At 41.4% G+C, this 18,422-nt stretch overlaps 1 protein-coding gene across 1 annotated transcript in view; it reads left to right on the top strand.

The window, feature by feature from the left end:
• UST (uronyl 2-sulfotransferase) overlaps window positions 1-18,422 on the top strand; it is a 321,292-nt gene extending 302,870 nt beyond the window's left edge. The window contains exon 8 of the mRNA XM_032274507.1: window positions 15,279-18,422. Within this exon, the coding sequence (XP_032130398.1) occupies window positions 15,279-15,562 (284 nt within the window). The 3' untranslated portion in view covers window positions 15,563-18,422. The remainder of the gene's footprint in view (window positions 1-15,278) is intronic.

Here is an 18,422-nt window from a genome sequence, read left to right as displayed (position 1 = left end):
TTTTACTGTGTTCCTGCTGCCAAAAATCTAAGCAAAGTGTGTACATTAGAAACCTTTCATTCCCTTTCATCAAAGGAACCTAGCAGTTTCTGCATTAAAAAAAAAAAAAAGTCATGAACTTTCACTTGGCTACATAGAGAAAAGATACTCTTGAAAGTCCAAGTGATCTAAAATTATTTTTAATTATTTACATTTCTTTTACTTGGCTACATAGAGAAAAGATTTCCTTGAAAGTCCAAGCGAGCTCAAATTCTTTTTAATCATTTATATTTCCAGATCTGAATAAAAGACTGCAAAACATGCCCCAAAAGTTTTCTGTTTACTTTACCAACCCTCAGCCCCAAGGCAGCCATGAAGTGCTTTTTGTTCTTTCCTTCCTTAACGGCCATGGCACCAAGAAGGTGCTCTCAACATGCCATCGATCATGTCTGAGTGGCAAATGTAGCTCAGCACATATCACAGTGAGCCACAGTGACACACATTCATTCCCCTTGGAGGCAGCGCAGGGAGTCCGGCGGCCCTGCAGTTGTATTTCGTCTCTTTGGACTGTGTGGCCTCCCTATATAATTCAGGAAATGAGTTTACTGTATCTGTGACAAGCATCATGTTCACACAGTTTTGGGAGCGGCCAGCTTGGTGCAGGGCTGTATAGGAACAGAGGTGGCAGGCGTTTGCCAACCCTGGGGAGTACACGGACGATACTTCCTCCTCCACTCCAAGTGCTCCACTTGACCGTGACTTTCAGCACCCCTGTTACCTGAGAAAGTGTGCTTTATCCCTGTGTGCTGGAAATCTCTGGCTGTAATCTAGATGTTCTGTGATGAGTAAGTCAGTTTCTTAGACAGGGTGCTTTTTAAAACAGCCAGGCCTCTCAGTTATCACCACTCAGCTCCCCTGAAGCTGTAGAACTGATGCCTGTCTTTTGACCATGTTCATTTCTTTTCGTGGCAAACTTTGGCCTCACATTTGGTTGTTATTAATGTAGTATTCATTTGGTGCACATAATCTCTGCTGGGCCAGGTTAAAACAAGTGCAGATTGTTAAGGGGAGAGAGCTCTGGTCAGCGCGGAGTGTGCGTTCACTCAGATCAAGGAAAGTAATACCAGAGCCAGCCCAGCATCAAAATACACTGCAAGCGGGTGCTGAGCTTTTGTTATTTTGCATATGGTTAACCATCTCGGAGGTCATAAAGCGAGGCCTCTGTCCTCTGGTGCAGCAGCTGGGTTTATACAGTATTTCCAGATTGTTTATTCTGGCCCAGAGCCAGGGCTACACCGTTTTTCCATTATGCATGTTTGACAGCTGAAGAGAGGTGGGAAGGGGGACTCCCAGGAACAGGTCTGTGATTTCCTTTTTATTTACATTAAAGGGACTTTAGGAGTACTGAAGATTATGAACCAGTCCAAACAATGTCAATGCAGCAGAGTTGGAGAAGCTGCTATGTTTGCAAAAATGTTCAGATCTTGGGCAGTAAAACACAATTAAAGCAAAATCTTGGCCAGTAAAACAAAATCAAAGCAAAATCCTGGGCAGTAAGCACATCATGCTTGTCTTGCATGCCAGTCTTGCATGCAGACAGGTTACTGGCAAGTGATATTTATCATCACATCCAGAAGTTAAGTCCCAGTGTTTGCTGGGCAGGGTGTTGGGAGGAGCCCCTGGGCTGGCAAACCAGAATCTGTGCGCAGTCCACTGACATCTGCATTCCATGCAGATGGGCGTGCCTGGTGCTGGGCAGAGATGTATTTCCAAGCTCTCAGTAGAACTATTTCCCTGCAGTCTTTTCCCTGAGACACCAGCTTTCTGTGGATACTCCCAAAAGCCTGGGCTAAGTTCTTCCACCAGGAAGTGTTGAAGACTGACCAAAGAGCCAGAGTTCAAACTGCATCCACAGCAAAGGCCTTGGCACATAGGTCAAATGGATGTGATCTAATGAATGTTTTCCTTCTAAATAAAACACTTCCATTTTGCTAATGGAGAAACATCATTAAAAAGTACCAAAAGTGATGGCAAATTAAGTAACTGACCAGCATTCATACAGCAAAGTTAGGTCACACAAAGAAGTGTCTTCTTACTAACAGTGTTTGAATCTTTAGTTAATGGCTAAAGATTCACTAAATCTTTCGTAAGTAACATAGGCAGCATAAATTCATTAGCTGCAAGGCAGTGGCTTCTACATAGCTAGTTATGTTTGTGGTGAACCTTCCTTATCATGGTATGTCTTAAGCTCGGCTAAGTATTTGCAAGTGTTCTGTCACCGTAACATAGTGTTCTTCAACGGAGTGGCTAAGAAAAGCAAATACCACTACCTCTCCAGAGCAGCCTGTGATCCAAACCTTCTCTATCAGCCTACCGTCCAGAAATTCAATTTCCAGAAATGCAAAGTTTGCTCAGGAAGGACCCTCAACTAAGGAAGGAATTTAGCTAAAAAGTGAAGTATGCATAGTCAACACTGAAAGTTGCCCTTTGGGTTAATCCAGTCTTGCAGATGGATTTAAAATACAGATTCCAAATCAACAAACATTTATGGAGGGTTGTTAGGTGCCAGGCGTGGAACTGGACACTGGGGAACTAAAAATGAAAAAGACACAGTCCCTCTCCATGTGAAAACATTTTTGCTGGCTGGCAGCTTTTTCACCAGATCCTCCCAGACTTACCAAAGCATTCCCCTCAACTTAGAACATTCAAGCCCTTCTTTTCAGCAGATTCCCTGAATGCCAGAATACACACAGGGCAAGGAGAAGTGGGTGGTTATAGATTTCCACTCAATTTGGAAATTAACAGCCTGTGGTGTAGCATAAAGGTGCAAGATTGGGAATCAGAAAGCCCACTTTCCAGTCTCGGGACTGAAACGTCTGGCCAAACAACCTGAGCCAATCTTGTGACCTCTGGGGCCCTTGGTATCTGTGAGTAAAATGGATTGCTGGGAAGATTGAGCAAGGTAGTGAGGGGTGATGTGAAAGCACATTAATCCACAAAGCCCTACAAAAATGAGAGGGATGCGCTTCTCCTCAGGAGTTGCATTGGAAGTTGCACTGTTTGGACCCCTGTTTGTAAAGCTTTAATAACACAGAAAGCAGCCCCCTCCTGGCCTCATGCCAGGTTTTATTCTCTACTAGCTTTGGGTGGCCAGCTACAGATTTTGATGTCGCTGGGGTCAGCTGTAAGAAGAATCTCCACTCAGGACCGTAACTACTCTGCGGGGTCCCTGCCACTCCCTCCCCAGGAACAGCACAGATCCTAGAAGAGTCTGTCCTTCTGTGTCCCTTACTCTATGGCTGATTGGACATGTCTATAAAGAAAAAATCTCTATTGTGTTCTTTAAATAGAGGGGTCAAAAGTTGTGTTTTTTTGTTTTGGTTTTGGTTTTGGTTTTTAGTTTTCCCTCCTCTGAGTATTTCGTAGCTCAACACCAGTGCCTATTTTGAGGAAATTTGCATTAATTATCATGAACATAACTAAAGGGATTATTTGACCCTTAGTCAAATCCCTAAAGGTAAATAAGAAAAAACTTAAATATTAAAAACATCCCGAAGCCACAGCTTCTCTTTGCCAAAATGTATTGATGAATTAAGGTAGAGAGGCAGAAAAATGTGCCTTGCCAGCACAGTCGGTCCCAAAAGGCGACAAAACCGCAAAGTGAAACACTGAAATGTACAGACCCCAGCGGGAGCTGAAAAACCCCAGGTGGAAGGGTAGACTGCCTCCCACTAAGGACCCAGCATTCGTGGGTCTCGGGAATTTCTGTGAAGCTCCGTCAGTTACTGACTTTGTGCCCAGCTGTCTGCTTCTCCACCTCACAGACATAGTCGAGCCTTCCTCGAATCTGACAGCACCCCCATCCTTCTGATGGCTTCCTTTGTTCCTTCAAGAAGCCTGCACAGAGGAGCACTGTGTTTGCCCAGGTGCTGAGCTGTGGAAATACAAAGTTAAATGGGGTATCGCTTTTGTCCTGATCACTCTCCATATAAAAAGCCTCATTGGAAGAACAGCTAAATGAAACCTGGTGGAGATGTTAAGAACAAAATCTAGAGAAAAATTTTCAGGAGGTGGATAGTGCCTCAGAGACCTCCTAAAAGTTTTCCATCTCTTGGTTGAAATACACACACAGAACCTATACCCTCAGATGTGCACACACAGCAAATATAGCAAATCTTTGTGATCATATAGTGAGTATGAAAGACCAAACTCCATGCAGATTACTTAAGATAAGCCCATTAAGCCTGGTCTCTCTAGTGAGGATTTCTGACCAAGCAGAAAAAACGTTGGCTCCAGCAAATGAATCAGAGTGAGATGTCCTCTCTGCCCCCACGTGAAAAGCCTTGTGAGCAGGCATCTCCCTTAGACTGTGAGCTCCATCCACCCGTCGGTAATGTGGAGGGTTAAGAACCTGGGCTCATTAGTCAGACTTCCCCACATCCAACTTCTGGCTTCACCACTTACCAGCTGTGTGAACTTGGGCAAACTTCTAAATTCCAGTGTCACAGCTGTAAATGGTGATAATAAAGGCCCTACAGCAGTGGGAGTTTTATAAGGATTAAATGTGTGTTTAGATGTCTCACAGTACTTGGCACAGAGAAAGTTCTGAAAGTGCCAACTAATGATGATGCCCCATTCACTGCAACAATTCCTGTGCATGATGCAGAATCGTTGTTCAACCATTTGCAGAAAGAGGGAAGGAAGATGACACTGGGTACACCGATTAGGTTTATCATAGAAGCCTTAATTTTGACGAGAAGCACTTACTCCCTAGGTTTAGGAAAGCCAGAATTTAAAAATCTTTAAAGCAGAAGTATAAAACTTGAATTTCTATAACAGCCAGGCAGGTAACTTAAAAGAATGAACTGGCATTTAGGGTCGGAGGCAAACTGGAGAGCCCTGGCTCCTTTCACAGGGGCAGTCACTTGGCTCCAGGAGAATGCAGCCGCCCTTTGAGAGAAGCCAGAAATCCAGATTTCCGTGTGAAATAGACCAAGCCTTACAACAACTGAGTCAATTTCTAAAACAAAATACCCCACGGGCCAAACAACACACTGCCTGCCAGTCCGATCTTGGGCTGCCTTCTTGCCACTCTGCCTTAATAGAAGAAATTCCGTTTTTGTCTCTTTCTTTCAAAATGGCACAAGAGACGTGAGCCCCCTGAAGTCATTCTTAGTTCCTGCTAGGATCAGAAAATGCTTGTGGGGTAAGGTCTTTACTTCTTAATGGTTAATCCTATAGTATATGTCCACCTAACAAGGGAAGGGATGCTACTAGTAAGTAGAGATTTTTAAAACATAAATGTTTTGTGGCTGAAATAACAACAGTCAGAAAAAAAAATTCCTAACAACTTCCTCTAGAACTGCTATTATGGCAGTCTGGAGAGAGGCTGATTCCATAGTTCATGTAGCTTTGTTTTGTTTGGATGGAAAGTCTGGCACTTTACAAAAAGTGTGGAACACTTAGCAATGGAATGACTTTTCCATAGCACCGATTATCATACAGGAAGATACACATCCATATGTCTTTGAAATGAGATTTTTTAGAATTCTCTGCTTATTATACAAGACAAACCACCTCTGGTCTTTCCATATGAAGGTGATAGTTTTCTGCAGGCTCACGAAAGCTGCCCTGTTATGGTGTAGTGCTTACAGTTAGGAAAACTGCAACACAGATGGGGACCCAGACTCAAATTCCAGTTTCTTCACTTACCAACCAGCTGTGTGACCTTGGGTAGGTTTCTATTTCTCCATCTGCAAAAGAGGGGTCATGATATTCACCTCACAGGGTTATTGAGAATATCAAATCAAACTACATATATAACGACCCAAACTCATAATGACAGTTCCGCATCATATTGGTTGAATCTGAGTCTCTGTTTCTCCTGGCATAAAATAGCACTCCTGTTTCTGACCGCGACATAACCCTCTGGCAATGTCATTAACCTTATTAAATTTGGCAGCTCTGTGGAAAACAAAAGGTCAAAAGAGCTGTCATTGTTTATATAAACTGTTCGTTGTGTTGTCCACAGTGCTATGCGGACTAAATGGTAGAGGGCTGGATGCTGCCACCCAGGGAGTAACCAGGGAGAAGGGAAGAGGCTGGAACAGAGCCTCGGGAGGACTGGTCTTTACAAGCCAGGCTGGGACGGAGGAGGGTGTAGGAAGGATGGAAAGGGAGTGATCGGAGAGAGGCAAGAGTGCCAGGAAAACACGGTAGCAGGTGCCAAGGGAGGAGAGGGCTTCAAGACGGAGCACGTGGCCCACAGTGTGATGGGTCATACTGAGAGGTGCCCTCAGCTATCAACAAGGAAGCGAGAGTAACTGAGTGGAGTACAGAAGTAACAGAAAGCAGGCTTTGGTGACTTCGGTCACGTACGTAAGCTGAAAATGTTATAACAAACGTAGACAGCTCTTCAAGAAGTTGGGCTGTGATGGAGAGGAGAGAGAAATGAAAGAGGGAGGGTGTATGAGACAAGGGTTTCCTGAGGAAGGGAAGTGAATTTTGATGGGAAGAAGCCAGTTGAGAGGGAGAGGTTGACAGTGAAGAAGAGGGAGGGGATGAGGGAGAGAAGCCGGCTCCAAGGAGGCAGGGTGGGTAGAAAAATGAAGCAAGAATTGGATATTAATGCAAAACTAGGGCTTAGGGAAACATTAGATCTCATAAGAATCTGCCGAACCAGCTGATACTGACCCTCATGTTTAGACGGAGGATTTAGGGAGGGATTAAGATGAGTAAAGAAGACTGAGGTAACTGAAATGCACGTGGCCATCTGTTGTTACTGGAGGGGTAACGGGAAAAGCTTCTCCTCCACCCTCTGAAGCTTTCTTGAAAATGAACTTACATTAGGGCAGATTAATAGGAACAAAAGGAATAAAATTTATTAATATGCATGAACCGAACGTGGTCGCTCACTCCCGTAGTCCCAGCTATTCAGGAGGTTGAGGGGAGGATGGCTTGAGCCCCGATGTTTGAGGCTGCAGCGAGCTATAGTGTATCACTGCACTCTAGCCTGGGCAACAGAGCAAGACCCTGCCTCTTAAAAATAAAATGGTGCACTGGAGAAAATCATAGGAGAGTGGTTACACCATAACCCAGGGAAGTCAAGCTCTTTCTATACCTTTCTTCATAGGGAAAGGGAGGGGAAATGGGGGTTAAATGTGGCAATTTTGAAGAATAGTAAACAATTTTTAAAGGGAATGAATAGGCCCAATGCTCAGACAATGGAAGGTAAATAATTCTCTTTGGCAATTGAATGGGACCTGAGAACAGGCAATAGTTTGGGACAATGTTTGTCTGGGCTCTGGGTGTGGTGTTTAATCTTCAATCCCTTCCTCTGTGACATGAGTTTTGATCTTCTCTGGTTAATGAAATTTTAGGGGAGGAGGCTGAAGTCAATTTTGTTTCTCTTTGGCAGGTACACTTTCTACGTAGATAAGGAAACTTCAGAGAACAGCTTCATCCAGTATGTACTGGTCTCCAATAGCCTTTAATTTGAAATATCCGCATACCGGGGTGCCTTATTTGAGGGTCACCCTCCCTGGATCCCTAACTATTCAAGAAATGTTTTAAAGCTCTTACCTTGTATCCGAACATGAAAACGTCCCCTTTTCCTCTTGCCTGAAAAGGCTGTCCTCTCTGTAGAGTGTTCTAGAAAACATAGGGCTCAGCCTCATGCTCCAACTAGCACTATCAAGCAGCCAGAGCACTTTCGTCAGGCTAGGAAGGGGACATATAATTAAAATGTGGTTAGAAAGGCCACCTGGGATCTTATCAAATATAAATCTTATGAAAGACCTCTCACTACTTTATAAAAGTTGGATAAAAGATGTCAAGGTAGGGGCTCTGAGTGGAATCGTCAGAGCCAGTCCTTTCTAGTCATAGAGTTGATGGAGTGCTCTGGGATTTTAGATGCTGGTCATCACCAAAAGTCTGTCTTTTTCCAAACATGGCAGATCCTAGGTCAATTTCTGCCTGGGATTGAATGTTTCCTACTAGAAACATAAAATTATAAGTTTAAGCCAAATAAAGCACCAGGGCACAGTTTTACGTCTGAGGTGGAACTCTCCAAACAGTGTCTGTTGGGGTGGTTTTCGTCATTGACTCTGCGGGTACTGGGCTTTCTGATTGGACCCAGAGATGATCAAGCCCAATTTTTTTTATCAGCCCCTTTTCTTCTTCCAGAGTATAAAGCCATTAGCCATTCCCTCCAAAACACCTAGCAGTTTCCTATGAGATCTGTTGTTAAGTTCGGGTGCCTCAGTCAACATGAGGTGTAGTACATGGGGCTCTAGGTGCGGACAGTGGCCATTACACGCTACCACACGGTGGAGAAAGGTGTCAGAAGCAGTTCCAGCCTGCTCACCTGTCCACACCGAGAAACAACACAGCAGAAGCACGGCAGCTGATTGTCACCAGGAGCCTCCTGCCCCTGCCACTTCCTGGCTGTGTGACCTTGAACAAGTTATAATCTTGGCCTCAGTTTCCTCATGTGTAAAATGGCTCTTCCATCAAGGCATTATTGTGAGGATTAAGTGCGATTGTGTGTTCTCGTGCTTAGCTACACGTTAGTCCCCATTAACTTTAGCTGTTACTATAAGAATACACCACAAAGCGTCAGGCTCAGCCAGGACTGTCACCATCTCGTGCCATGTCAGTTAACTCATCATGCAAATATGTCCTGGTTCTTTTCACTTGTAGTTGAAGGACATAATATCACATTTTATTGATATATCATATTTTACATATTTATGGGATATGTATGATGTTTTATTCCATGCATAGAACGTGTAATGATCAAATCAGGGTGTCTAGTGTATTCATCACCTTGAGTGTTTATCATTTCTTTGTGTTAGGAACATTTCAAGCTTTTTCTGGCTACTTTGAAATATACAATACATTGTTGCTAACTATAGTCACCCTACTCTGCTATGGAGCATAAGAACTTAGACCTTCTAACTGTACATTTGTACGCATTAACCAACCTCTCTTCAACCCTCTCTCCCACCCACACACCCTTCCCAGCCTCTGGTATCTATTTTCTTACTCCTTCCATGTGGTCAACTTCTTTAGCTCCCACAGATGAGTGAAAATACGTGATCTTTGTCTTTCTGTGCCTGGGTTATTTCATTTAACATAATAACCACCAGTTCCATCCATGTTGCTGCCAATGACATGATTTCTTTCTTTTTTATGGCTGAATAGTATTCCATTGTGTATAATACCACATTTTCTTCATTCATTCAGTCATTGATGGACACAGGTTGATTCTATGTCTTTACCATCGTGAGTAGTGTGGCAGTAAACATGTGAGCATGGGAGTGCAGGTATCCCTTTGATATATTGATTTCATTTCCTTTGGATAGATACTTTGTAGAAGGGTTACTGGATCATGGTAGTTCTATTTTTAGTTTTTTGAGAAATCTCCATACTGTTTTCCATAGTGGCGGTTCTAATTGGCATTCCCACCAACAGTGTGTAAGAGTTCCCTTTTCTTTTCTTTTCTTTTTTTTTTAGGCACTCTGCAAATAAAATGCCAAAAAAAAAAAACCCCGTAGCTTTTTAGAATTTCCTTTTTAAATCATACTTTCCAAGAATCAAAAGATTATCATCCTAACCAGATCTAATCTCCTCTTTGGGAGTGAGTTTCAAGCAAGAAGTCACAAGGAAGGCAACCATTGCACAAAGCCATTGACATGCTTTCATTGTAACCCAAAACTGTATTGCTTAGCTTAATCACCCATTTTATTTATCCTACTTAGCTTCCATTTTCTTTTTTTATTTTTTATTTATTTATTTTTTTCTATGGTCCTCAAGACCTTTTCTGGGGGTCCATGAGATCCTGCCTTTTCCTTTTTTTTTCCCTAAAAAAAAAGAAAGAAGAAAGAAAGAAAGAAAAAAGAATTTAAAAAAAAGAATGAAGGAGATGAAGAAAGAGAAAGAGGAAGAGGGAGAGAGAACTGGGGTGTTGCTTTATTGCCCGGGCTAGAATGCAGTCTAAAAATGGGTGTGCCTATAATTGTGCTTAATAATAGAGACATGAAAAAAAAATGAGGGAAGAAAATAACAAACAAGCAACCAACCAATATTTCATTTAAACCTGTAAATAGATGTAATGTGGTACTGATAAGAGTGTATATTTTGTGTATTTAAAGTGGAGAGTTCTATACATGTTAACTAAGTTTACTTGTTCCAGATCTGAGTTCAAATCCTGGATATCGTTGTTAATTTTCTGTCTCATTGGTCTGTCTAATATTGATGTTGAAGTCTCCCACTATTATTGTGTGGGAGTCTAAGTCTCTTTATAAGTCTTATATATCTGGGTATTCCTGTATTGGGTGTGTATATATTTAGGATCTGTAGCTCTTCTTGTTGCATTGTTCCTTTTATCATTATGTAATATCCTTCTTTGCTTCTTTTGATCTCTGTTGCTTTGAAGCAACTCCTGCTTTTTATTTATTTATTTATTTTTGCTCTCCATTTGGTTGTAAATCTTTCTCCATCCCTTTGTTTTGAGTCTTTGTGTATCCTTGCATGTGAGGGGTCTGGATGCAGCATACTGATGGGTTTTGGCTTTTTTTGCCTGTCTGTGTCTTTGGATTGGGAGATTTAGTCGATTTAAATCTAGAATTAATAATAATATATGTGAGTTTAATACTGCCATTTAATGTTAGCTGGCTGTTTTGCCTATTAGTTGATGTAAATTCTTGACTATGTTGATGCTCTTTACTTTTTGGTATTTTTTAGAAAGGCTGATACTGGTTGTTCCTTTCTATGTGTAGTGGTTCTTTCAGAAGCTCTTGTAAAGCAGGCCTGTTGGTGATGATGAAATCTCTGAGTGCTTGCTTGTTCACAAAAGATTTTATTTTTTCCTTCGCTTATGAAGCTTAGCTTGGCTGGATGTAAAATTCTGGGTTGAAAGTTCTTTTCTTTAAGGTTGTTGAATATTGGCCCCCACTCTCTTCTGGCTTGTAGGGTTTCTGCTGAGAGATCTGCTGTGAGTCTGATAGGCTTCCCTTTATGGGTAACCTGACCTTTCTCTCTGGCTGACCTCAGTATTTTCTCCTTCATTTCAGCCCTGGTGAATCTGGCGATTATGTGCCTTGAGGTTGGTCTTCTTGAGGAATATCTTTGTGGTGTTCTCTGTATTACCTGGAGTTGAATATTGTCCTGCCTTGCTAGGTTGGGAAAGTTTTCCTGAATAATATCCTGAAGTGTATTTTCCAGCTTGGATTGATTCTCTTCATCACATTCAAGTACACCTATCAAGCGTAGATTAGGTTTTTTCACATAGTCCCATATTTCTTGGAGACTTTGCTCGTTCCTTTTGATCCTTTTTTCTCTAATCTTGTCATCTTGTTTTATTTCATTAAGTTGGTCTTCAACTTCCGATATCTTTTCTTCTGCTTGATCGATTCGGCTGTTAAAACTTGTGCATAGTTTGCAAAGTTCTCGTGTTGTGTTTTTCAGCTCCATTAATTCACTTATATTCCTCTCTAAATTGTGTATTTTTGTTAACATTTCATCAAACCTTTTTTCAAAGTTCTTAGTTTCTTTGCATTGGGTTAGAACAAGTTCTTTTAATTCACAGAAGTTTCTTAGCATCCACCTTTTGAAGGCTGCTTCTGTTAATGGAACGCACTCATTCTCCATCAGGCCTTGTTCCGTTGCTGATGAGGAACTGTGATCCCCTATAGAGGGAGAGGCGTTCTGATTTTGGGTATTCTCAGCCTTTTTAGGCTGTTTTCTTCCCTTCGTTATAAATTTATCCATCTGTGGTCTTTATAATTACCGTCTTTATAACTGGGTTTCTGAGTGGACATCCAACTTGTTGATTCCCAGCGCTAAAATCTGAGCAACCCACTGTGCGGGCCAAAACAGCAGTGTTATGATTGATGGTGCTTTTCTGACTCTGCATCAAGAACCGCCGCACCAAGGCAGCGGCAAAACCGCCTCGCTGTCCACAAGAGTCACGCTGGCAACCCGTGGGGCCCCTCCGCTGGGCATCTCTTGGTACGTGAGCAACAAAAATTCTTCTGAAAGTGTGGCATCCTCTCGTTCTCTGCACTTTCACTGGGAGCTACAATCCCGAGCTGCTAGTGATCAGCCATCTTGGATCTCTCTCAAGAGTTCCCTTTTCTCCACGTTGTCACCAGCATATTTTATTTATTGTCTTTTTAGTAATACCCATTCTAACTGGAGTAAGATGATATCTCTTTGTGGTTTTGATTTGCATTTCCTTGATGATTAGTGATGTTGAGTTTTTTCATATACCTCTTGGCCATTTGTATGTCTTATTTTGAGAAATGTCTATTCAGAAGGATATAATGTCACTTTTGACAGAGTTATTTATCTGCTCTGCCCATCCACCAACTCCCCCACCCCAGCTATAGAGGAAGGCCGAATGCCTTCTCTTCCCTCAATGGAAAGAGAGTTTCATTGTCATGAACTAGGAGTAGCCTTATAGCAGTTGACCCAGTCACTTCATCATAATCAAAGAGAGAAATGTATAAACTCATCATGCTGTAACTTTTAAAGAATCTTCCCAAAGTTTTTCTGGCCTAAAGTTAATAACCATTTATAGCAAGTCAACTAAATCAATTATATAGACCAACATTTTGCAAGCAATTGAAGACTAGTCTAGAAAGTTACCTTGCTCTAGGTTAAACATTTGATATTTCTTAGATCATTTTGTAGTCAGGGAATTTATTTGATTATCCTTGCTGTCCATTGTTTTTAGGAAATTACTGTTTCAACCTTAAGACAAAGAGCTTTGAGGGTGTGAAATAGAACAGATTCCCAAATTACTTCTTTACAAGGATCTAGGCTCCTCTTTGCTTATCCCCTTTGGTCCTTTGCCAGGTTGGGCCAAACAATTTAACTAATGAATTTATTTTTAATTACAGGTGTCTTACTTTTTGTGTGTGTGTGTGAGATAACAAAACCCTACACAATGTATAGTTCTCTAAGAGAAAGGGATTGAAGGAGGCTTTCAATGAGAGAATTATTTTTCCTCTGCCTCTCAATGTTTGGCTTAAAACTCTTTGTTTCTTGTCTGTCTTTCATCAGATTTTTTTAAACTGTGTTTTAAAAAACACAAAGGAACACTTAAGACCTGTGAGCAGTGACCCACCCCAGATTAGTCTGATTTTGGAAATAGGCATTTGGAGTTATATTTAGTAAATTATATACCTATTCAAATTTGGTGACAAAAATTTTAATCAAAAACAAGATTGTAAAAGAAAATGTGAGGGCACATCTTCATGTCCTTGGATTTGGCAATGGCTTCTTTCATATGACACCAATAGACAGGCAATAAGAGAAAAATAGATTAAAATGGTCTCCATTAAAATGTAAAACTTTTATGCGTCAACCTTGGATTTGGCAATGGTTTTTTTAACATGACACCAAAAGTCAGGCAATATGAGAAAAATGCATAACATGGTCTTCATTAAAATTAAAAACTTTAATACATCACAGAGTGACAAGGCAGCCCATGGAATGGAAGAAAATACTTGTAAATTATATACCTGATATATATGCAGATTATCCAGAATATATAAATAACTCCTTCAACTCAACAACAAAAACAAACAAACAAAAAACCCACTTCAGAAATGGGCAAAGGACTTGAATAGACATTTCTCTAAACAGGATATACAAACAGACAGCACTTGTTGGACGTGTGCTTGCCCAGCAAGCACATGAAAAGGTCATTAGAAATTAGGGGAACCATTAGATCAGCATCACTATCAGTAGTCATTAGGGAAATGCAAATCCAAACCACAGTGAGATACCACTCCACACTTACCGGGATGGCTACAGTTTTAAAAAGGGAGGAAAATAACAATTGTGGGAGAGAATTCCGAGAAGTTGGAACCTTCACACATTGCTGGTAGAAATGTAAAATGGTACAAACACTGTGGAGAAGAGTTTGGCAGTTCTTCAAAACATTAAACTTAGAATTACTGCATGACCCAGCAATTCTACTCCTAGGTATCTACCCAAAATAATTGGAAACAGGGACTCAGATACTGGAATGCAAATGTCCATTATAAAAAGCAGAGGATGGAAACAACCCAAGTGTCTCTCCATGGATGGAATGATAAATAAATTGCAGTCTAGTTATACAATGAATGTTATTCAGCCTTAAAAAGAATGAAGTTCTGATACACACTACAACATGGGTGAAACTTGAAAACATTATGCTTAGTGAAATAAGCTAGACCAAAAAAAGGACAAATATTGTATGATTCTACCTACATGTAGTACTAAGAATAGGCAAATTCATAAAGATAGAACGTCTACTAGAGGCTACCTAGGGTGGAGTAAGGAGAGGAGGGGAATTGAGAGTTATTGTTTAATGAATATTGAGTTTTTGTATAGACTCATGAAAGGATTTTCATAGTGGTGATGCACAACATGGTAAATATAATTAATGCCACTGAAGTGTACACTTTAAAATAGTTAAAATTGTACCCTATATATATAACATTTTCATGCTATTCAGCATTGAATATAAAAGATCATATTTTGTTATTAAGTATTAGTATAAAATTAAGCATATTTAGTTATATATATTTTACCACAAAAAAATTAAAATTTACAACAGTTAAATTATATTTAGACTGGGTGCAGTGACTCATGCCTATAATCCTAGCACTTTGGGATGCCAAGGCAGAAGGATCTCTTGATGCCAGGAGTTCAAGACCAGTCTGGGCAACATAGTGAGACCCTGTCTCTACAAAAAGTAAAAATAAATTTTAAAATTTTGTAAATTATGTTAAGAAACCTGGCAGCCTTTCCTTTACTTTCTGGACAAATGCATTGTTGAAATAGTGAAATGGAAATGGATTTTGTATCAAATTAAACTTTATGTCAATATTTTTAAACTTACAAAACAAGATTATTAGGAAGTGGTTAGACAGCGCTTCCATGCCTCCTTCTGAGGGTAAAGCCCTTTCCTGGTTTAACAGGAAATGAAAGAGGGAAAACAGATAGATTCTGCTGTTCAAACGAATGTAGAACTCACAATTAATAATTGAATTTGGTCCAAGCACATGGTTCACATCCAATGAAAGGAAATTAGGTAGCTTGGGCTTTGTCAACTAATGTTGACCTTAACACCTAGAATTGTGTAAACCTTCCCAAATATTGTCAGTAACCTTTGTCTTCTGATACTTGGATATGCAGTTGCTTCCTTACCGGAGTTGTACAGGTCATGTGGGTCCTCACGGCGATTCCACCTAAGCTAAAGCATTGCAAACGATGTCTCATGTGCAACCCCGGTTCTCTTCCAGAGCACAGGAAGCTTGGAAACATGACTGTGACGGTGAAGAAGACTGTCCCCTCTCCCGAGGCCGTGCAGATCCTCTACCAGCGGATGAGGTACGAGTACGAGTTCTACCACTATGTCAAAGAGCAGTTCCACCTGCTGAAGCGCAAGTTTGGACTTAAGTCTCGCGTCAGCAAGCCCCTACTAAGGCCACACTTCTTTATCCCAACTCCACTGGAAACTGACGAGCCAATCGATGATGAAGAACAGGATGACGAAAAGTGGCTGGAAGATATTTATAAGAGGTGATGGCAGCACCGTGTTGCTTCCATGGCGTTATCTCCCTTTTCCAGAAAGTTCTTTGTTTGGGGAAGTAAAATCCTTAAGGGACTAAATTAATGCTCGGGTGCATTAAAAAGAACAAAACATTCCCACATGTTGGGGTCATTGGGAGATGCCCGGTTTTGCGGGTTTTATTTGTTTAATTTTATTTTGTGTTTTCTCCTGGCTCGTTGGGTCTTTCCCAGTTACACTAGATGGCTCCATCCCAAGGCATCTCGTCATAAAACAGCTTTCCCCCCACCCCATATGATGGGAAAAGGGGGAGAAATATAGCCCATAGCCGAATAACTTATCATCTGTAAAATGACTTATAAAAATATTACCTCAATGGTAGGAGACATCCAGACTTGCAAATTTCAGTAGAAATACAAAATCACTTCAGAGCCCAGGGAATCTACTCCGGAAGGATCTAAGAGAAGATAAGACAGATTAGGGCATCAAAAGGGAGGAAGGAGCCAGGTGTCATGGCTCAAGCCTGTAATCCCAGCACTTTAGGAGGCCGGGGTAGGAGGATCACTTGAGCCCAGGAGTTTGAGGTTACAGTGAGCTGTGATCACAGCACTGCACTCTAGCCTGGGTGACAGAGTGAGACTCTGTCTCAATTAATTTTTTTTTTTTTTTTAAGGAGGAGGATGTCCCTGGGTAAGTGGTTTCTACCTTCATGGGTAGAGTTCTGCCTCTGGTCCTTCTCAGGGGACACTTTCAGCAAGAGCAGCGTAATTATCTCCGGAAGAGCAAGTCAGCTTGTACCACATCCCCAACCAGTCCACAGCCTGGAGCACCTTTCAAGGTCAAAGTGCATGACCGGCTCCATTCAGACATTCCATTTCCAAGCACCATGCTGACAGATATCAAAGTAGCCTAGCAGGGAAAATAATTGGTTTGCTGTGTACGGAAGAATGTAGACAAGACAGATAAATCGGAAAGTCGTGTGGCATCAGGGAAAGGGCAGGTTGTGTCCTTTGCACCCAGTATGAAACATCTTCTCCCAGCACTGCTTTAAGTGGAAGTTCCAGGAACCAGTTTAGCTCAGGCATTTGACTCTTCTCTGAGCCTGACCACAGATGGTATACAATCTGTCAAACACACCCCTGGCCAAGCTGCGTCCTATAGGACCTGGTACTATGTACTATTGTAACTTCTAGTCCCCTTAGAGGCACCCATTTTCAGGCAAAAGGGGTCCTGAGTTCTGTGCACGTGGCAGAACTACCCGAGAACTACCTGAATTCTGTGCACGTAGAGTCCCATTTCTTATGGGACCTGTGTGCTCCTGAGAACTCTTACCTGAGTCATCAAAAAGAGAAGTAGCAAGAGCTTCTAGGGCAGAGACTGCTTGGCCAGCTTTGTAAGTAGGTGGCTGCCTCCAATGGGATGCGAGTAGATGTCGGGCAGTCTCATTGTCCTAAGGTATGTCTTCTTTTCACCTCCCACTGCCCCTCCCCTGCCACCTGTCAGTGATGCCTTGGTCATTAGAAATCTGTTCCTTTGGGTTCTGAAATGTTTTCACCTTAAAGAAGTCCTGAAAATACACATTCTCCTGGGGAGACGATAAACAGCTAGCCGAGAAGCCGAGATTTGGTAATGGTGGCAGGAGGGATACTTGCAACAAATTTTGTCTGTTCAGTATTTGTCCCCTAGAGCCAGCCCTAGCAAATGTGTGAGTTGGGAGTAGTTAATAGTAAAGAAGACCCTGAGTTTACACAAGCTACACATTTTCTACTTTTCAGAAACCACCAAGTCTCTCTAGGATTTTTTCTTCCTTCACTAAAATTGGATGGTAGCCAAGATATAAAGCAAGTCATTGGGAACCTGCCGAGTGGGCGCTAAAGCTACTTTATCATGAGATGTGTGGTAAGAAGGCTCCAGCCCACAGGAGTCTAGGGAAGGCGGGGACCGCAGAGGCACAGAGTCCAGCACTTGGCCGCTCGAGAGCCTTCTTTCTGCCTCAGGGGATGGGGGCAGAGAAGCGATTAAGGGAAATGTTCTTAGAGAAGGAAATATCCTTTGTTCTGTTCAGAGAGACCAAGGCCCTACCATTAGGCATACTTTCAAAAACAACCTGGAGAGCAGCTATCATATGCAAAACCAGGACAGGAACTGCTGCCTGGTACGCTGTGAGTCATTTCTATGGAATTCCATATAAAGAATGATGATGAGTTTACACACTGTGCAATCTCGCAATCTGAAAATCAAGTTGAGTTGGCTATGTTTTCTCTGCCCTTGTCAGAACATCGGGACAATTGGTCATTCAGAACAATTCATCCTCTTACTGCAAGTTTACCTGGGTACTTTTACCTGTGTGTTCAAAGGCGTTTATTTTCAGCAGCAATCATTATAACTTCACCACAAAAGACACTGATGGATTGACTTGCGGGGCCTTAATGGGATTTTGTCCCAACCAACACCCTCTAGGTCCTAAAAGTCAAGGCACTTCATCAGCTTATTTGGCAAACATGGCAGCATCTTTTTGGCCCTGGGCCCAACAGTTTGTACTTCATGAAACATATTGTACATTTTACATAGTTTAATTTAAAAAAAAATACCTTTTAAGCTAGTTGATCTTTGACTGTCTTATTTATTATAACCTTTCAGCACATTCCAAGGTTTTAGTTACTCAGGAAGGAGTTAATTAAAATGATTTTATTTTGGTCTGATGGATGTTTTTTAAAAGGAAAATTATTATTATGAACCTTCAGCCTACTTTCTCGAGTGCCGTAAAAGTGCTTGTAAATCTTTTTTTTTTTTTTTAAGAAGAAAGAAAAAATGGTGTTAGGCATTGATGGAAATTCAAAAATATATATGGAACTGAAACATTAACTTAGCTAAA

The sequence above is a fragment of the Sapajus apella genome, unplaced genomic scaffold, assembly GCF_009761245.1.
Source record: "Sapajus apella isolate SASKATOON/1434 unplaced genomic scaffold, GSC_monkey_1.0 scaffold6, whole genome shotgun sequence".
NCBI lineage: Eukaryota > Metazoa > Chordata > Mammalia > Primates > Cebidae > Sapajus > Sapajus apella.
This window is presented reverse-complemented; position numbering and strand designations above follow the sequence as displayed.